Consider the following 14403-nt stretch of genomic DNA (forward strand, 5'->3'; position numbering starts at 1 on the left):
CTTGCACTTCACTCCTTCAGGTGGCCTTCCTGTCTCTGTTCCCTCTCAGAACATAGCTGCGGCCTGTCGTATTCTGGCCTCTATAAACACTGATGAGCAGACACTCTCATGGCTTCCTAATCTGGCCTCCACGCTGAGAGCCATGGAGCCAGCTGGTCCTCGGCCATCGCCACTCCCCACCTTTACCTACCTGAGCTGGGAACTTGTAAATCAATCTTCACATCGAAATCATGTACTTTGAACAAGTCTTCTGAGAGGTCACTGGCTGACTTAGAATTCAAATCTTTATCCTTTCCCTGACCCTGCAATGTGAAGAGAAAAACTAATCACGAAAACACACCCCTAAGTGGACTTCAAGAAGCAGCAGCTACTAATGGCAAAAGCTTTTGCTCAAGTTCATTAGCTCTTCCTACTAAGGCCCTTTCCGGATTCCTTCTCTCAGAGGGAGGACAGGAGAGGCTGCAGAGAAAGAGGTTTCTTCTCTGAAGCCTAAACGCAAAGAGGAGAGGGAAGGCCCACGTCTGTGGGGTGAGGGTTGAAAGACTGGGCTTAAGACAACAAGCCACATTCTGACTCAAGATTTCAGGAACTCCTGGGACAGTCCGGGCTCCCCCGGGAAAGACCTCACTTAGGCAGAAAACTGCTTCTAAATGGGCAGTTTCTCGGGGTTTAACATTTTAGTTTTCAAAGAGCTTTTACTTTCACAAGCGTCTGATCCTTACACGTCCTCTGCCCCCCTAATCATCCTGTGAGGGAGGCAGGGAATAGAGTGTCATCCCCATTTTATGTATGAGAAACGTGGATCAGAGGGCTGGACGTCAGCTGCCTACAGCCGCAGTCAAGGCTTCAGTGAAGTGGTAGTGCTGGGTTTAGAATTTAGGTCGCCTGACCAAAATTCAACAGCTGTTTATTACATTTGTGAATAATTGGGATGGAGGAAGGATGGCAAGTGGGACCCCATGTTCTTCCAGCTGGGAAAACCAAGCCCAAACTAGGCGAGGTGCTCATTCTGGTGTCGGGCCAGGAGCCAAGCTCTGCAGGCCACGGGGCAGGCGGTACTGCACTTGCCTTGCTCATTTCCTTTGGAGCATCTGGTAACACTCCAGAACCATACTTTGCATTCAGCTGGGCCAAGATGGCAGCTTGAACAGCTGGGTCTCTGGACTGAGAGAGAAAATAAGTTACTTTAGAGATTGTTCAACACTCACACAGTCCTACTGCCAGATTTTTTCCCACCTACCACTACTAACATCACAAGCACTGCAGTGGACCCATCAGCAGCTTAGCAGGGTTCTCAAAGCGGCGGAAAAGAGGCAATTAAAAGCTTTGAAGCCAAGCCCAGCCCAGCCTGGTCCTAACTGTGTGACCCAGCCCACACAGTCCTAACAGCTGCTGCACTGGTAAACCCACTGGCTCAGGGGGTGTAGTCCACAGGTTTCTATAAATCCATGCCAGGTTTTCACCACCTATACGTCCTATAGCAAGATAAAAAAGGACGTATCCAGACCCAAGAGTTTGAAGCAAGCAAATCCCACTAAGACAACATTATTTTTAACTTCCTTATTAATCTCCTAGTGGAATTTATTTTATGTCCCAGAATCTAGGTCCCGACTAGAAACGTCCTCTTTAGGCACTCACGTTAGAAACGATGGTAGGTTTGCACTGCCGCCTGGTAAAGGGATCCATCTGTTGGTTTTTCATGTTGTGACTTTCAGCCTGAAATAGACAGCATGCACTACAGAACACTATCTCCTTCCCCCCTCCTCTCATTCAACATAAGCTTACATATAAATAACAGTCTTTGCAAGGGCTTGAAAAAAGTCAAAAGCTGTCTATCACCCTTTTCCCTTCAAGAACACCAGAGAACATACAGGAACAACCACCAAAAGAACAAAACTAGAAATCTATCAAAATGAATACCTATGGAGTAGAATCTAAGGATGGGAGGGGTAAGACCGTGCAGAAGACTACTGCTTTGCATTACAAATTAATAAAATTATATAGGTGTAGGTGCACATAGAGATCACAGGTATGTTTAGTGTACAAATTACTTCAATAATGTAAAAATAAACTCAAGAAAGATGTAGACAAGATCTCATCATTTTATTAACTAAAATTGTTTTCAGTGATCCAGATAAAGTTGTGTCACTCACCACAAGGGCCTTCTCAGACTCCACAATGTTCCACTCCCGGTTCCGCTGGTTGATATAACTGTGGAGTGAGTAAGAGGGATGAGTCAGTGGTCTGTGAGAGCAGGGAGGGAACCACTGAGCCTGACCCAGAGATATGCGGAGCCAGTGCAGCACAGCATGTACAAGGCCACAGGCTGGCCGGATAACTGTGGCAAGGTCTGTGGGCCAAGGATGCAGCCCAATCAAAACAGGCTCCATGACACACCTGATAGCAGATATGTTCTTGGTCCGCTGGCGGTCCAGGGCCTCTGCCCGCTCCTCCAGCTCGTTCAGCTGGTCTTGGATTTGTTTGGCCTTGTCCTGATCCCCGAGGTCCTCAGCCATGGCCTGCACACAGAGAAAAGTATGAGATTTTGGCTATGACTGGCCCTATATCAAGTGTCCCCTTACTTCCAGCACAGGAAAGATATTTCATGTGATGAACAAATGACAGGAGACGTGAAAGAATGTTGAAAACAAACTTTTCAAACGCAAGGTATATCTTTTATTGTAGTGGTAACATCTTCCCATATAGCCATCTGGCTCTGGGACCACCGGTTCTGGGACCACCGGTTAGCAGTGATGTGTACCATTAATCTCAGAACGCAGGCCCCATATGGCTAGCTCACCCTCACAAGGCTCATCCCATCCTGATGTGAAGAATGGAAAACTACCCACCGCAGCTGGGCCTGGCCGTATCATTTGTCTGGTCAGACTCAGTGCTGACACACCCTGGGGTCTACCTTATTACACATGAAACTACAGAGACTAGAAAGTAGGGAGCCTGGAACGAGCAAGATCAGTTTTAACTTACAGAAAGGAAAGTGGCCACGGAATGCTGCCCAGGTGCCAAGAAAACACTGTGCTGCTTGCGTTCAAGTCTAGCGTTATCTCCCAATCCTGCCACCAGTAACTGGGGCAAGAGGGTGAACGCGTTTGATTTCCACATCTCCTTACAGGACGGGGAGAAACATGTGTCTGTCAGTACATCCTTACCTTTTCCTTTAGCAGCTGAGTCTTCTTCATAGCGTAGTTGGGTGGGGCTTTCCTGAACCTCTCTTTCTCTTTTACAATCTGTACCAGAGAGGAGATACCAGCAGTGAGGTATTCCTACACTATTTTTGTAGACAGGCTAAGTGAGCTCATTTTGGAGGCAAACAGCAAGTTAAGAGGACTGCTCTTCCTATAGCAGTGTCACGCCCCAGAGAGAGAGAGGGAGTTCATTCCAAGGGATACTATGCTGCTTCCCGGGTCACGGAGATTTTTCTGGGACAGTCTGAAGGAACATGCACCAATAAACAGCAGCAGCCCAGGGGCCTGGTCACTGTAAGGCCAGCCACTGTCCAAGAGAACAGAGATCAAAGAATTTTACCAAAATGTTTGAAGAAAGAAAACTCTTAAGGACCAAGCCTGGCAGAGCCTGAATCCAGAATACACTTCTTTAGTCTATGACTTCAAATGAGAATGTACAGAAAAAATCTTGATGAACTACAAATAATAAGATAACAGTATCAGTTTAATTCCCTCAGCCTCATGCGATATTAGCAGGGCTAAAAATGTCAAGATATCCGGAAAGAAAAGAAAGTCATGATCTGCTCTAACACTGGTTCTTGATGAACCTCCAGGCTCTAGGGTACCAGGTTTCTTACCTCTTCAATGTCCTGATCGTTGAATTTATAATTAAGAGCTTCTTTAATAGATAATTCCTTCTTATTGATTTCATCTAGAGTGGGCAACTGCATGCCAGCAGAGAACATCTGCACCAAAACATGATAAAAGGTTATTAATAAGGGATTTTGGAAAGAGACACTCTCAGTGTTTTCATGAACAACTGCCAGGTGCTGTCTATCCACTTACTGCTTCTTTCCACTTCATAAATTCGCTTTCAGTGAATTCCTGGTTTGAGACGAACTCTAGGCGGAACACGCGTTGGTCATTGCCATGCCTACATAAAAAAGACAGCATCTCCAAAAATAGATATGTTGACTGTAGCACCAGCAAAGCAGCCCTACCAGACTGTACTACCTTCTCTGTGAGTCTCAATCCTGGCTACCCTTTAGAATCATCTAGGAAGACTTATAAAAATTCCAAAGCACCACTCTAGATCAACGGAATCAGAGTCTCTTGGAGTAGGAACGAGGCACCAAAATTAAACAAATGAAACCCCCCACGTTGTTCCAATGGGCAGCCAGGGTTAAGAATCAAAGCCTGCGCTGAAAACAGACTCGGCCGGCGCTGCAGAAGCCCATTCACAGGAAAATCCCTCACAGTCAACTGGCATCAAGAATATGAAATATCATGTATATACCTGAATGGCAAAGACACCCTATTCCCTACAGACGAAGAACACTGCCTTTCTGGTTTTCTTCTTCTTCTCCTCCTCCCCAAAGCCCCCCAGCACATAGTTGTATACCCTACTTGTAGGTCCTTCTAGTTCTGCTCTGTGGGACGCCGCCTCAGCATGGCCTGATGAGCAGTGCTAGGTCTGCTCTCAGGATCTGAATCGGGGAAACCCTGACCTGTCAAAATAGACCAGGCCAACCTAACCACTCGGCCACGGGGCTGGCCCGAACACTGCCTTTCTACTATACTAAGCCCTGTGCCGGCAAAGTTAAGTGACTCAGTGCTATTCTCCTAGGGACGGTCACTCTCTGCATGTTGTGGCCACTGCCTACAAACTGGTTCTTTTTAAACAGACCAGGAGAGAAGATGGGGATGGGAAAAAGGAATGGAGCTTCCATAGAGACCAAATTAGGCCTTGGTAGAGCCATGCCCATCACCTGCTATTTGCAGTGATCCTGGCAAACTGCCTCTATTCCTTCCTATACGGGATCTTTAGAATTTTCAGGCTCCAAGAGGGCAGGGATTGTGTGTGTTTATTTTGTTCTCGCCTCTATCCTGATGCCTAGAACAGTGGCCCATAGCAGGCATTCAGTACACATCCTATTACTGAAGAGGAAACTAAGTCTGGAAGGGTGATCTGACTAGTCAAAGATGGATGAGTTAGTGACAGAGGCAGGACCAGAAGCCAGCCTCCTGACCAGGCTCACTGAGGCAATGCCTGCAGGGCTCTGGGAGGAGGAGCTCTCACAACCTGACCTTTTCCTTCTATCTCCTGTTTCACATCCCGACTTCCCCCAGAGAGAGAGAGATCCTACTTTCCCTATAGGCAAAGACAGAATACAAGTTTCCCTCTGAGTCCCCTGTGGGGACAACAGTGTTCGCTGTAACAAGAAAGATCACATTGGGAGAGAGTCACAGCCCAACAGGCAGTGCCTGTTTGCAGTGGGAGCAGAAGCTGCCACGGAAGCACCTCTCCTACCGTAGTTGTAGCCCTTTGTTTGTTCTGGTGCCACCAAGCTGGTAAACTTTGGCAGTTTCCACAACACCAGTGATCTCAGCAACCTGTGAAGGACAAAGACGCTGGTCAAGAACAGACTCTTTCAGAGCTCTCCATGCCACTCTCTTTGGCTCTGTCTTCCTGAACGAGGATAAGAAACCCTGCACTGAGGGGAGGCCACAGCTGCCAGGTGTTCAGGCATCTTTCTCAAGTTTAGAACTCAGACTGCCAACCAGCAGGAGCCCATGCCCAGAGTAAGGAAGTGCCAGGAGAGGAGGCAGTTAGCCCAGCGGAAGTCATTAGAAGCTTCCCCTCCAACTTAATTCTACCTTCCTAGGGGATGTACTTGGGATTTCAGAGGTCAGTTTTATGTTCCTGTGAGGAACGAAGCACACTGGGAAACCAAATGTGAAGACTACGGAGGTCAGTTTCTGTTGCCAAGCTTTACGGGACACGGTATAGCTGGTCTTCACAGAAGGAGGTAAACATGTGTTAAAACCATACAACCCAGAATAAAAACAAATGCAAAAAGAAAAATACCAAACAGCTATGTTCCAGCCATCCAGACTACAGAAGCAATGCTGGGACCTACAAAATAACCTCTACTAGGTTGGAGGGATTTTTTTTTAAACCTCAATATAATTACCTGTTCCAGAAGTTACTTACTTTGTAACATGGAAAATTTTGACTTATTTATTTTTCAAATGCACAAAGCTTCTCCAGATTACATAACTCCCAACAAATACTTCATAAATGTCTCCCTTCTTGCTTTTATATGGAAGGAGGATAGAGAAAATTATTCTAAATCCAAACCCACCAGTCCCTTTAGCTCCAAGCACTCCTCCTGGCAACAGGTCATGCATGATCCCTGGTTACCTCAGATTGTCACTCTTCTACAGGTACCTCAACTGGAGTCTATTTTCCCATAAAATGGTGGCAGAAGAGTGACAGATTTGTTCAGTAGCTCCTACTCGCCGTCAAGAATCATTATATTTAAAACATGGACAACTGTCCAAGGAAAGAAACACCGACCCGGTAAACTGGTTTGCTGTTGTGGTTTCCAATGCCAATCCGTACAAAACATCCTGTGACAGTTTTAGCAAAGAAGGGCATGTGACACCAGCGTTCTAGCTTATGCCGTGATAATCGAACTCGATTCAATTCCTCAGGTAAGGAGACTGGTTGTGATTTTGGTGGGATCTCTTCTTTCCTGTGAGGAACAAAGGGCACTGGGGAAAATGTTCATAATAGAAACAGATCAAGATAAATAAATAATATTATCTTCTTAAAACTTAACTCAACCAAAGTACATGTGATTAACGCAGTAGGAGAAATAAATGAAGCAAGAGGAAAGAGTGGTAATAGAGTCCTGTTCCTAATCAGTAGTGTGAACTGTCTTGAATAAGGCTGCCATCTCAGAGAACCTATCAGAGTAAGAAAACTAATGGAAGCTCCTGGCCAAGATGAAGGTGACATGAAGTCAGTTCCTACCTGCCAGGTCCAGATGAAGTGTCCAGGGGTGCAGGCTAAGAGCTAAAGGCAGGAGCATATGTTTGGGCTGAGGTACTGGGGAACTCAGTTAGAAATTCAGGGTATGAATCAAACAAAGTTCACAGCCCAAACTGGGAGATTCTGGAAACTACACTCAACTTCTCCTCAAAAACCCCACCCATCCTGACTACTAGACCAAAATGCACACAGCTTACTCCTCCTCTTCATCAGACGACGATGTTCGAGACGAACGGTCTGACTTTTCACTGGACTTGTCGTCCTCTTCCTCCTCCTCATCATCAGAGTACACCTCACTGGTTTTTAATGGCTGTTTTTTGGCGAGGAGCTCAGCTAAAAAGAAAAGGAAACGTTTATTTAGGTTCTCTTCATAAGAAGCTGAAACATCTTTCATCCTTGAAAAAGAAGTGGCACGTGGAAAAGGACTCAATATATAACTCTATCCTCTCCGGACTGGACTGTGATTACTTGGCTACATGCAGAAGTGAGTTAAACCAGAGTTCAAATCATTCAGGCACCAAATGTCAATCCCCAACACACAAAAGAAGGGCTGAAAGACTGTCACTAAGTGGGCAGAAAGGGTCACCAAGTCTACTCACAGTTGTCTTTTATCGCACTCAAGACACCCAAAGATGGGCAGGAAATATGGGGGAAAAATTTATGATGTCTTCCGAGAATCTCTGAGGAAACTTTATTTTGAATTTACAAAATTCAAAATAATATTTATAATAGCAGAAGACTGAAAACAACCCAAATATCCACATAGGGGAGTGCCTGAATCACTGCTGGTACATCTACCCAATGGACTACTATGCAGATATGAAAAAAGGAGTGAGCCATTATACTACATTTTGAGACAGAAAAGGGTTTTTTTTAATTTTTTATTTATTTATTTTTTTAATTTTTCTCCTTTTTCTCCCCAAAGCCCCCCAGTACATAGTTGTATATTTCGTTGTGGGTCCTTCTAGTTGTGGTATGTGGGACGCTGCCTCAGCGTGGTCTGATGAGCAGTGCCATGTCCGCGCCCAGGATTCGAACCAACGAAACACTGGGCCACCTGCAGCAGAGTGCGCGAACTTAACCACTCGGCCACGGGGCCAGCCCCCAGAAAAGGTTTTTTAAAGGGACAGATAGTAAATATTTTAGGTTTGTGCTTTATATGGTCACTGTCTTAACGACTCAAGTTTGCTGTTATAGACAGAAAGCAGCCATAGACAATTATGAAATGAACAGGCATTGCTGTATTTCAACAAAATTTTATTTACAGAAACAGGTAGTCTACCAAGTACTGCTCAGCATAGAAACTAAGGAGTGATATCTAGCATATACAGTAAAGTGAAAAAAGCAAGGTAGAGAAAAGTGTGTATAGTGTGCTACCATTAATCTAAGATGGGAGGTGTTTGCCTATTATGGGAAGGAGGCAAACGGTGAATAGAAAGATATGGATGCTAAACTTCTTTGAATACACTGTGTTTAACAGATTTGACTTTGAAACTTTGTAGTATATATAATCATGAAACAAAATAATTAAAAAAGTCATCCCTACACTTCACAAGCAAAATGAAACAAAGTATTCATCTGATGCCACAGTACACAAAATGCAACCATAACAAGTGACTTTAAAACATTCATTTGAAAAACAGCCACATGGACCAATGGAAGAGAGAGCCAGAAATAAACACTTGCATATATGGTCAAATGATTTTTGACACGAGTGTCAAGACCATTCAATGGGGAAATGACAGTCTTTTCTAAAATGCAGATGCATGAGCAGGAACAAGTGACTGTTGATCTGAGTTTGGGGGCAGTTTGTTATTTCACATTATTGTGGTAAAAGCTAAGTGATGGAGCTGGTAACATCATAAAATGAGAGACAGTCAGACATTCTGTGTCTCCTGAAGGAAGTAGACACCACCACCAAAACCAAGCCTTCCCCAAAAAACAAAAGAGACACAGAACAAATCCAAATTTGTCCAATTCTCCAGCTCTAACTACAAATTACAGGGAATTCAAGGGACTAGAGGAACACATTCAACAACACCACTGGGATGAACTCAGCATCAGTGAGAAACAACAGGATAAACGACCCAGTTTTTTTCAACAAATAAACTGCAAGGGGGAAAAAGGAGAGATGGACAGGAAAATCTACAGATTAAGTGACTTCAGGGTCATATTAACAAATAACAATGTGTGGATTTTATTTAAGATCCTGATTCAAACTAACAAATTAGTATATTTTAATTATACAACTAGAGAAATTTGAACAGTGACTAGAATCTGATAATATTAAGGGATTCATTGTTACTATTTTTTAGGTATTGTATCGGTATTGTAGTTATGTTTAAAACAAAAGAGTCCTTATCTTTTAGAGATACATCTTGAAATATTTACAATCGAAAAACAATGATGCTGGGATTTGTTTCAAAATAACCTCGTGGAAAAGGGAATACAGATTTAACAAGATTGGCCATGAGCTGACTGTTGAGGCTGGATGATGATGGGTTCACGGAGGTTTATTATACTCTTCTCCGTATTTCTGGACTTTCCCATAATAAAGAGCAAAAAATGGGGGAAACAACAACGGGCACCACAAAGTCAAATCACATGATCAAAGACACAAAGCAGCCCTTACATTTTCCCCACTCACCTGTTCTGTTCTTCCGTTTTTCTCGCTCTGCCTTTAGTTCCTCCATGGCTTGAGATTTCTTATCCAGTTTCTCATCCCGCTTGGAACGCCGTTCCTTGTTGTGGGATGTCACCTGGGAAGGGAAGGATATGTCGGATGGCTCCTTTTACCAACTGCTGATGGTAAGGTTTTCCACACCCAACAATTACTCACTCAATTCTCCACTGTGACTCTATATTGGTGGCAGAAACTGAAACTCGTTTAAGGGGAGAGAGCATCCTCTTGTGGACAAAGAGGACAGAGCAGTAAAGTCAGTCCCTGTTTTACCTGCCTAACAAACAGAAAGCTTAAGAATTATAGGAATAAACACTTTCTGGAAAGACACCCTAGATATTATAGCTAACATATGTTGATACTGTCAACAAAGTTTTTTCTGATGGATGCAGAGGCGACTAATTTTCCCAACTACATTTATTACCAAGACCAGGATGACATACACCTAAGTAAACATCATAACCAATCTGGCTACCTGGGACAGGATGTTTACCAACTTTCCCTTAACGGATGCTCACACACCAGTGAGCTGCTTTTTAAATGCAGACTTGAGTGAAGAACTCCTAAGCAGTTAAACAGTGCAGCCAATGGTGAAACAATATATACAGAGATTAACAAAACCTGTAAGATGAAGACAACACGTAATAGTCTTGCACTATGTAGCTGACTAAGGTAGCTGACCAAGGCTGATCAACATAAACTCATCTTTTACATAAATACACACATGCACACTCAAAACAGAGGTTTTACTTTTTAGATAACAAGGATCATTGAATCTCTAACCTGAGATTCTTGAATCTGTGTCAGCTTTTTCTTCTCCTGCTCCTCTTCTTGCTTTTTCTTTTTTTCTTTCTTTTCTTTCTTTTTGGCTGTTTTTAGTTTTTTCTTGATTTCAAATCTGATTAAAAGATATTTGTTTGGTTTTTAAGTGGTAATGAAATACCTGTAAAGACTGATTTCTATTAGATAGGAGAAAGGAAGTAAGAAGGGTGAAGGAGTTAATGAACATTTTGGCTTCCTACATGAAACTCAAATGTACCTTATAAGTACAACAAAAATACTGACTATAAGTACACCAAAAGTACTTGAAAACATTAAGCTGGAATAGACTTAAAATGAGAGAAAACATTCAGGATACTGCTGCATCCTGTTGGTAACACATAGCTCGTCCTCAGCCTTCATGTCATAGAAGAAAACAGCTGACTTCTGGATCAACTCCAGTGGTGTTCCATTAGAAACAGAATAAAGCCACAGAAAGCCACATCACATTTTTAAGGTGGTCAGGACAAAAGATGTATTTGAAAAATATCATTTTCCGTCTTTCTTCATTAGGAAAAATGCCCCCTCAAACCAGCAAATACGTGAATAAATGTGCTATTCTCTTAAACAAATGCAATCTAGGCTCCCTCCTTATAATAAAAACCAGACTTTTATGAAACAAAACTAATTTTCTTGTGTGTATTTAAGGAACTTTATGAAAGGGATAAAGAAATATAATAAACATTAAACTCTTATCATAACACTCTAAACTAACCCTAATTGTCATTTTACTTAGTTCTTAACACAGTACTCAAATATTTTTTATGTCCTTTTCACTCATTATTAAGGTTGTTAATGTACTTTTATAAAGTGAGATAGGAGAGCACTGTTATGAATTTACTCCTTTTAAAAACAGTTAACAATTACACAACACACTCCTAAATAACCAATGGGTCAAAGAAATCAATAACTTGAGATGACAGAAAATGAATACACAACATACCAACACCTATAGGACGTAGCTAAAGCAGTGCCTAGAGGTAAATGTATTGCTGTAAACGCCTATGTTAAAAAAGACAGATTCCAAATCAATAACTTAACCTCCACCTTAAAGTAGGTGGAAAAAGAAGAGCAAATTAAATGTAAAGCAAGCAGAAGAAAAGAATTAATAAAGATTAGAGTGGAAATCAATGAAACACAAAAGAGAAAAACAAGATAATGAAACCAGAAGTTAGTTTTCTGAAAAGATAAAATTGATAAACCTTTGGCTAGACTGACCAAGAAAAAAAGAGAGAAGACCCAAATTACTAAAATTAGGAATGAAATCAGTTATCACTATTGACTTACCAGAAATTAAAAAAGATCATAAGAGAACACTACGAACAATTGTATGGCAACAAATTAGGTAATTTGGATGGAATGGAAAAATCTCTAGAAATTTACCAACCACCAAACCTGACTCAAGAAGAAATACAAAAACCTGAATAGATCTATAATAAGAGATTGAATTAGTAATTTAAAAACTTCCCACAAAAACAAGAAAAAATCCCTCAGGCCCAGATGGCTTCCCTGGAGAATTCTACCAAATATTTATTGATTTCTTTTCTTTTCTTTTTTTGAGGAAGATTAGCCCTGAGCTAACATCTGACCCCAATCCTCTTTTTGCTGAGGAAGACTGGCCCTGAGCTAACATCCATGCCCATCTTTCTCTACTTTTTATATGTGGGATGCCTGCCACAGCATGGCTTGACAAGCGATTGGTAGGTGTTCACCCAGGATCTGAACTTGCGAACCCCAGGTCTCTGAAGCTGAACGTGCAAACTTAACTGCTGTACCACCAGGCCAGCCCCTCTACCAAACATTTAAACAAGAATTAATACCAATTCTTCACAAACTCTTCCGAAAAACAGAAGAGGAGGAAACACCTCTCAATTCACTCTGTAAGGCCAGTATTATCCTGATACTGAAACCAGACAGTAACATCACAAGAAGAGAGAAGCGCAGACCAATATTTCTCATGAACACTGACACAAAAATCAACAAAACAGCAGCGAGCTGGATCCAGCAAGTCATAAAAAGGACAATACACCATGATCAGCTGGGATTTATCCCAGAATTGCAAGGTTGGTTCAACATAAGAAAATCAATCATTGTAAGATACCATATTAATATAATACCTAATGGTGAAAGACTAAATGCTTTCCCCTAAGACTAGGAACAAGAAAAGGACGTCTGCTTTCACATTTCTATTCAACATGGTACTGGAGGTCAAGAAAAAGAAATAAAAGGAACCCATATTGGAAAGGAAGAAGTAAAATTTATCTTTTTTTGCAGATTACATGATCTTATATATAGAAAATCTTTAAAAATCCACTGAAAACTATTAAAAATAACAAATGAGCTCAGCAAGGCTGCAGGGTACAGGATCCATATACAAAAATTAATCGTATTTCTATAAACTTGCAATGAACAATCTGAAAATGAAACAAAGAAAACCATTCCATTTACAATAGCATCCAAAAGAATAAAATATTTAGGAATAAATTTAACAAAACAAGTACTAGACTTTTACATTAAAAACTGTAAAACACTTTTGAAAGAAATTAAAGAATACCTAAATAAGTAGAAAGACACCACGTTCACAGAATGAAGGACAATATTGTGAAGATAGCAATACTCTCAAATTTGATCTATAGACTCAACACAACTCCTATAAAAATCTTAGTTGCTTCGTTGTTGCAGAAATTGACAAGCTGATACTAAAATTCATATAGGAATGCAAAGGGTCCCATAAAGCCAAAACAATTTTGAAAAAGAACAAAGTTGGAGGCCCCACACTTCCCAAGTTAAAAACTGACTACATATCTACAGTAATAAAAACAGTATGGTACTGGCATAAGGACAGACATACAGATCAATGGTATAGAATTGAGAGTCAACAAATAAACCCATATATCTATGGACAACTGATTTTTTTTTTTTTTTTGGAGGAAGATTAGCCCTGAGCTAACATCTGCTGCCAATCCTCCTCTTTTTGCTGAGGAAGACTAGCCCTGAGCTAACATCCGTGCCCATCTTCCTCTACTTTATACGTGGGATGCCTACCACAGCGTGGCTTGCCAAACGGTGCCATGTCCGCACCAACGATCCGAACCGGTGAACCCCGGGCCACCGAAGCATTACGTGCGAACTTAACTGCTGCATCACCGGGGCAGCCCCTATGGACAACTGATTTTTGACAATAGTGCCAGGACTGGGGAAAGAACAGTCTCTTCAACAAGTGGTACTGGGACAACTGGATATCTACATGCAAAAGAATGAAGTTCAATCCCTACCTCGCACCACATACAAACATGATCTCAAAATGGATCAATGACTTAAATATAAGAGCTAAAACTATACAACTCTTTTAAGAAGACATAGGGGTAAATGTCCATGATGTTGGATTTGACAAGAGATTCTGAGATATGATACCAAAACCTTCAGGAAGAAAAAAAATCTCACCTTATCAAAATTAAAAATTTCTGTGCATTAAGCAACACTATCAAGAGAGTGAAAAGTACAACCTACACAATAGGAGAAAATATTTGCAAATTATACGTCTGATAAGGGTCTAGTAACCAGATCATATAAAGAATTCTTATAATTTAACAACAAAAAGACAAGTACTCCAGTTAAAAAGTGAGCAAAGGACTTGAACAAATATTTCTTCAAATATATATAAGTGGCCAACAAGGACATGAAAAGATGCTCAACATCATTAGTCAACAGGAAAATGCAAATCGAAACCACAATGAGATACTATTTCACATCTGAGAGGATAGCTATTATCAAAAAAAGGGAAAATAAGTGTTGGCAAGGCTGTGGAGAAACTGGAACCCTTATACATTGCTGATGGAAATGTCAAGTGGTGCAGCTGCTGTGGAAAACGGTTTGGTGGTTTC

At 41.6% G+C, this 14403-nt stretch overlaps 1 protein-coding gene across 1 annotated transcript in view; it reads right to left on the reverse strand.

Annotated features, from left to right (window-relative positions):
- The window catches only part of RTF1 (RTF1 homolog, Paf1/RNA polymerase II complex component), a 42269-nt gene that overhangs the window by 2430 nt on the left and 25436 nt on the right, over positions 1 to 14403 (reverse strand). Inside the window, exons 5-17 of the mRNA XM_014857349.3 lie at positions 10484 to 10598; positions 9668 to 9779; positions 7218 to 7353; positions 6544 to 6721; positions 5494 to 5576; positions 4029 to 4116; positions 3821 to 3928; positions 3168 to 3245; positions 2398 to 2519; positions 2154 to 2211; positions 1639 to 1716; positions 1069 to 1164; positions 191 to 302 (exon numbers count right to left, since the gene is read on the reverse strand). Coding sequence (XP_014712835.1) covers positions 191 to 302; positions 1069 to 1164; positions 1639 to 1716; positions 2154 to 2211; positions 2398 to 2519; positions 3168 to 3245; positions 3821 to 3928; positions 4029 to 4116; positions 5494 to 5576; positions 6544 to 6721; positions 7218 to 7353; positions 9668 to 9779; positions 10484 to 10598 — 1364 coding nt within the window. The remainder of the gene's footprint in view (positions 1 to 190; positions 303 to 1068; positions 1165 to 1638; positions 1717 to 2153; positions 2212 to 2397; positions 2520 to 3167; positions 3246 to 3820; positions 3929 to 4028; positions 4117 to 5493; positions 5577 to 6543; positions 6722 to 7217; positions 7354 to 9667; positions 9780 to 10483; positions 10599 to 14403) is intronic.

Source organism: Equus asinus, chromosome 2 (assembly GCF_041296235.1).
Source record: "Equus asinus isolate D_3611 breed Donkey chromosome 2, EquAss-T2T_v2, whole genome shotgun sequence".
NCBI classification, from domain to species: domain Eukaryota; kingdom Metazoa; phylum Chordata; class Mammalia; order Perissodactyla; family Equidae; genus Equus; species Equus asinus.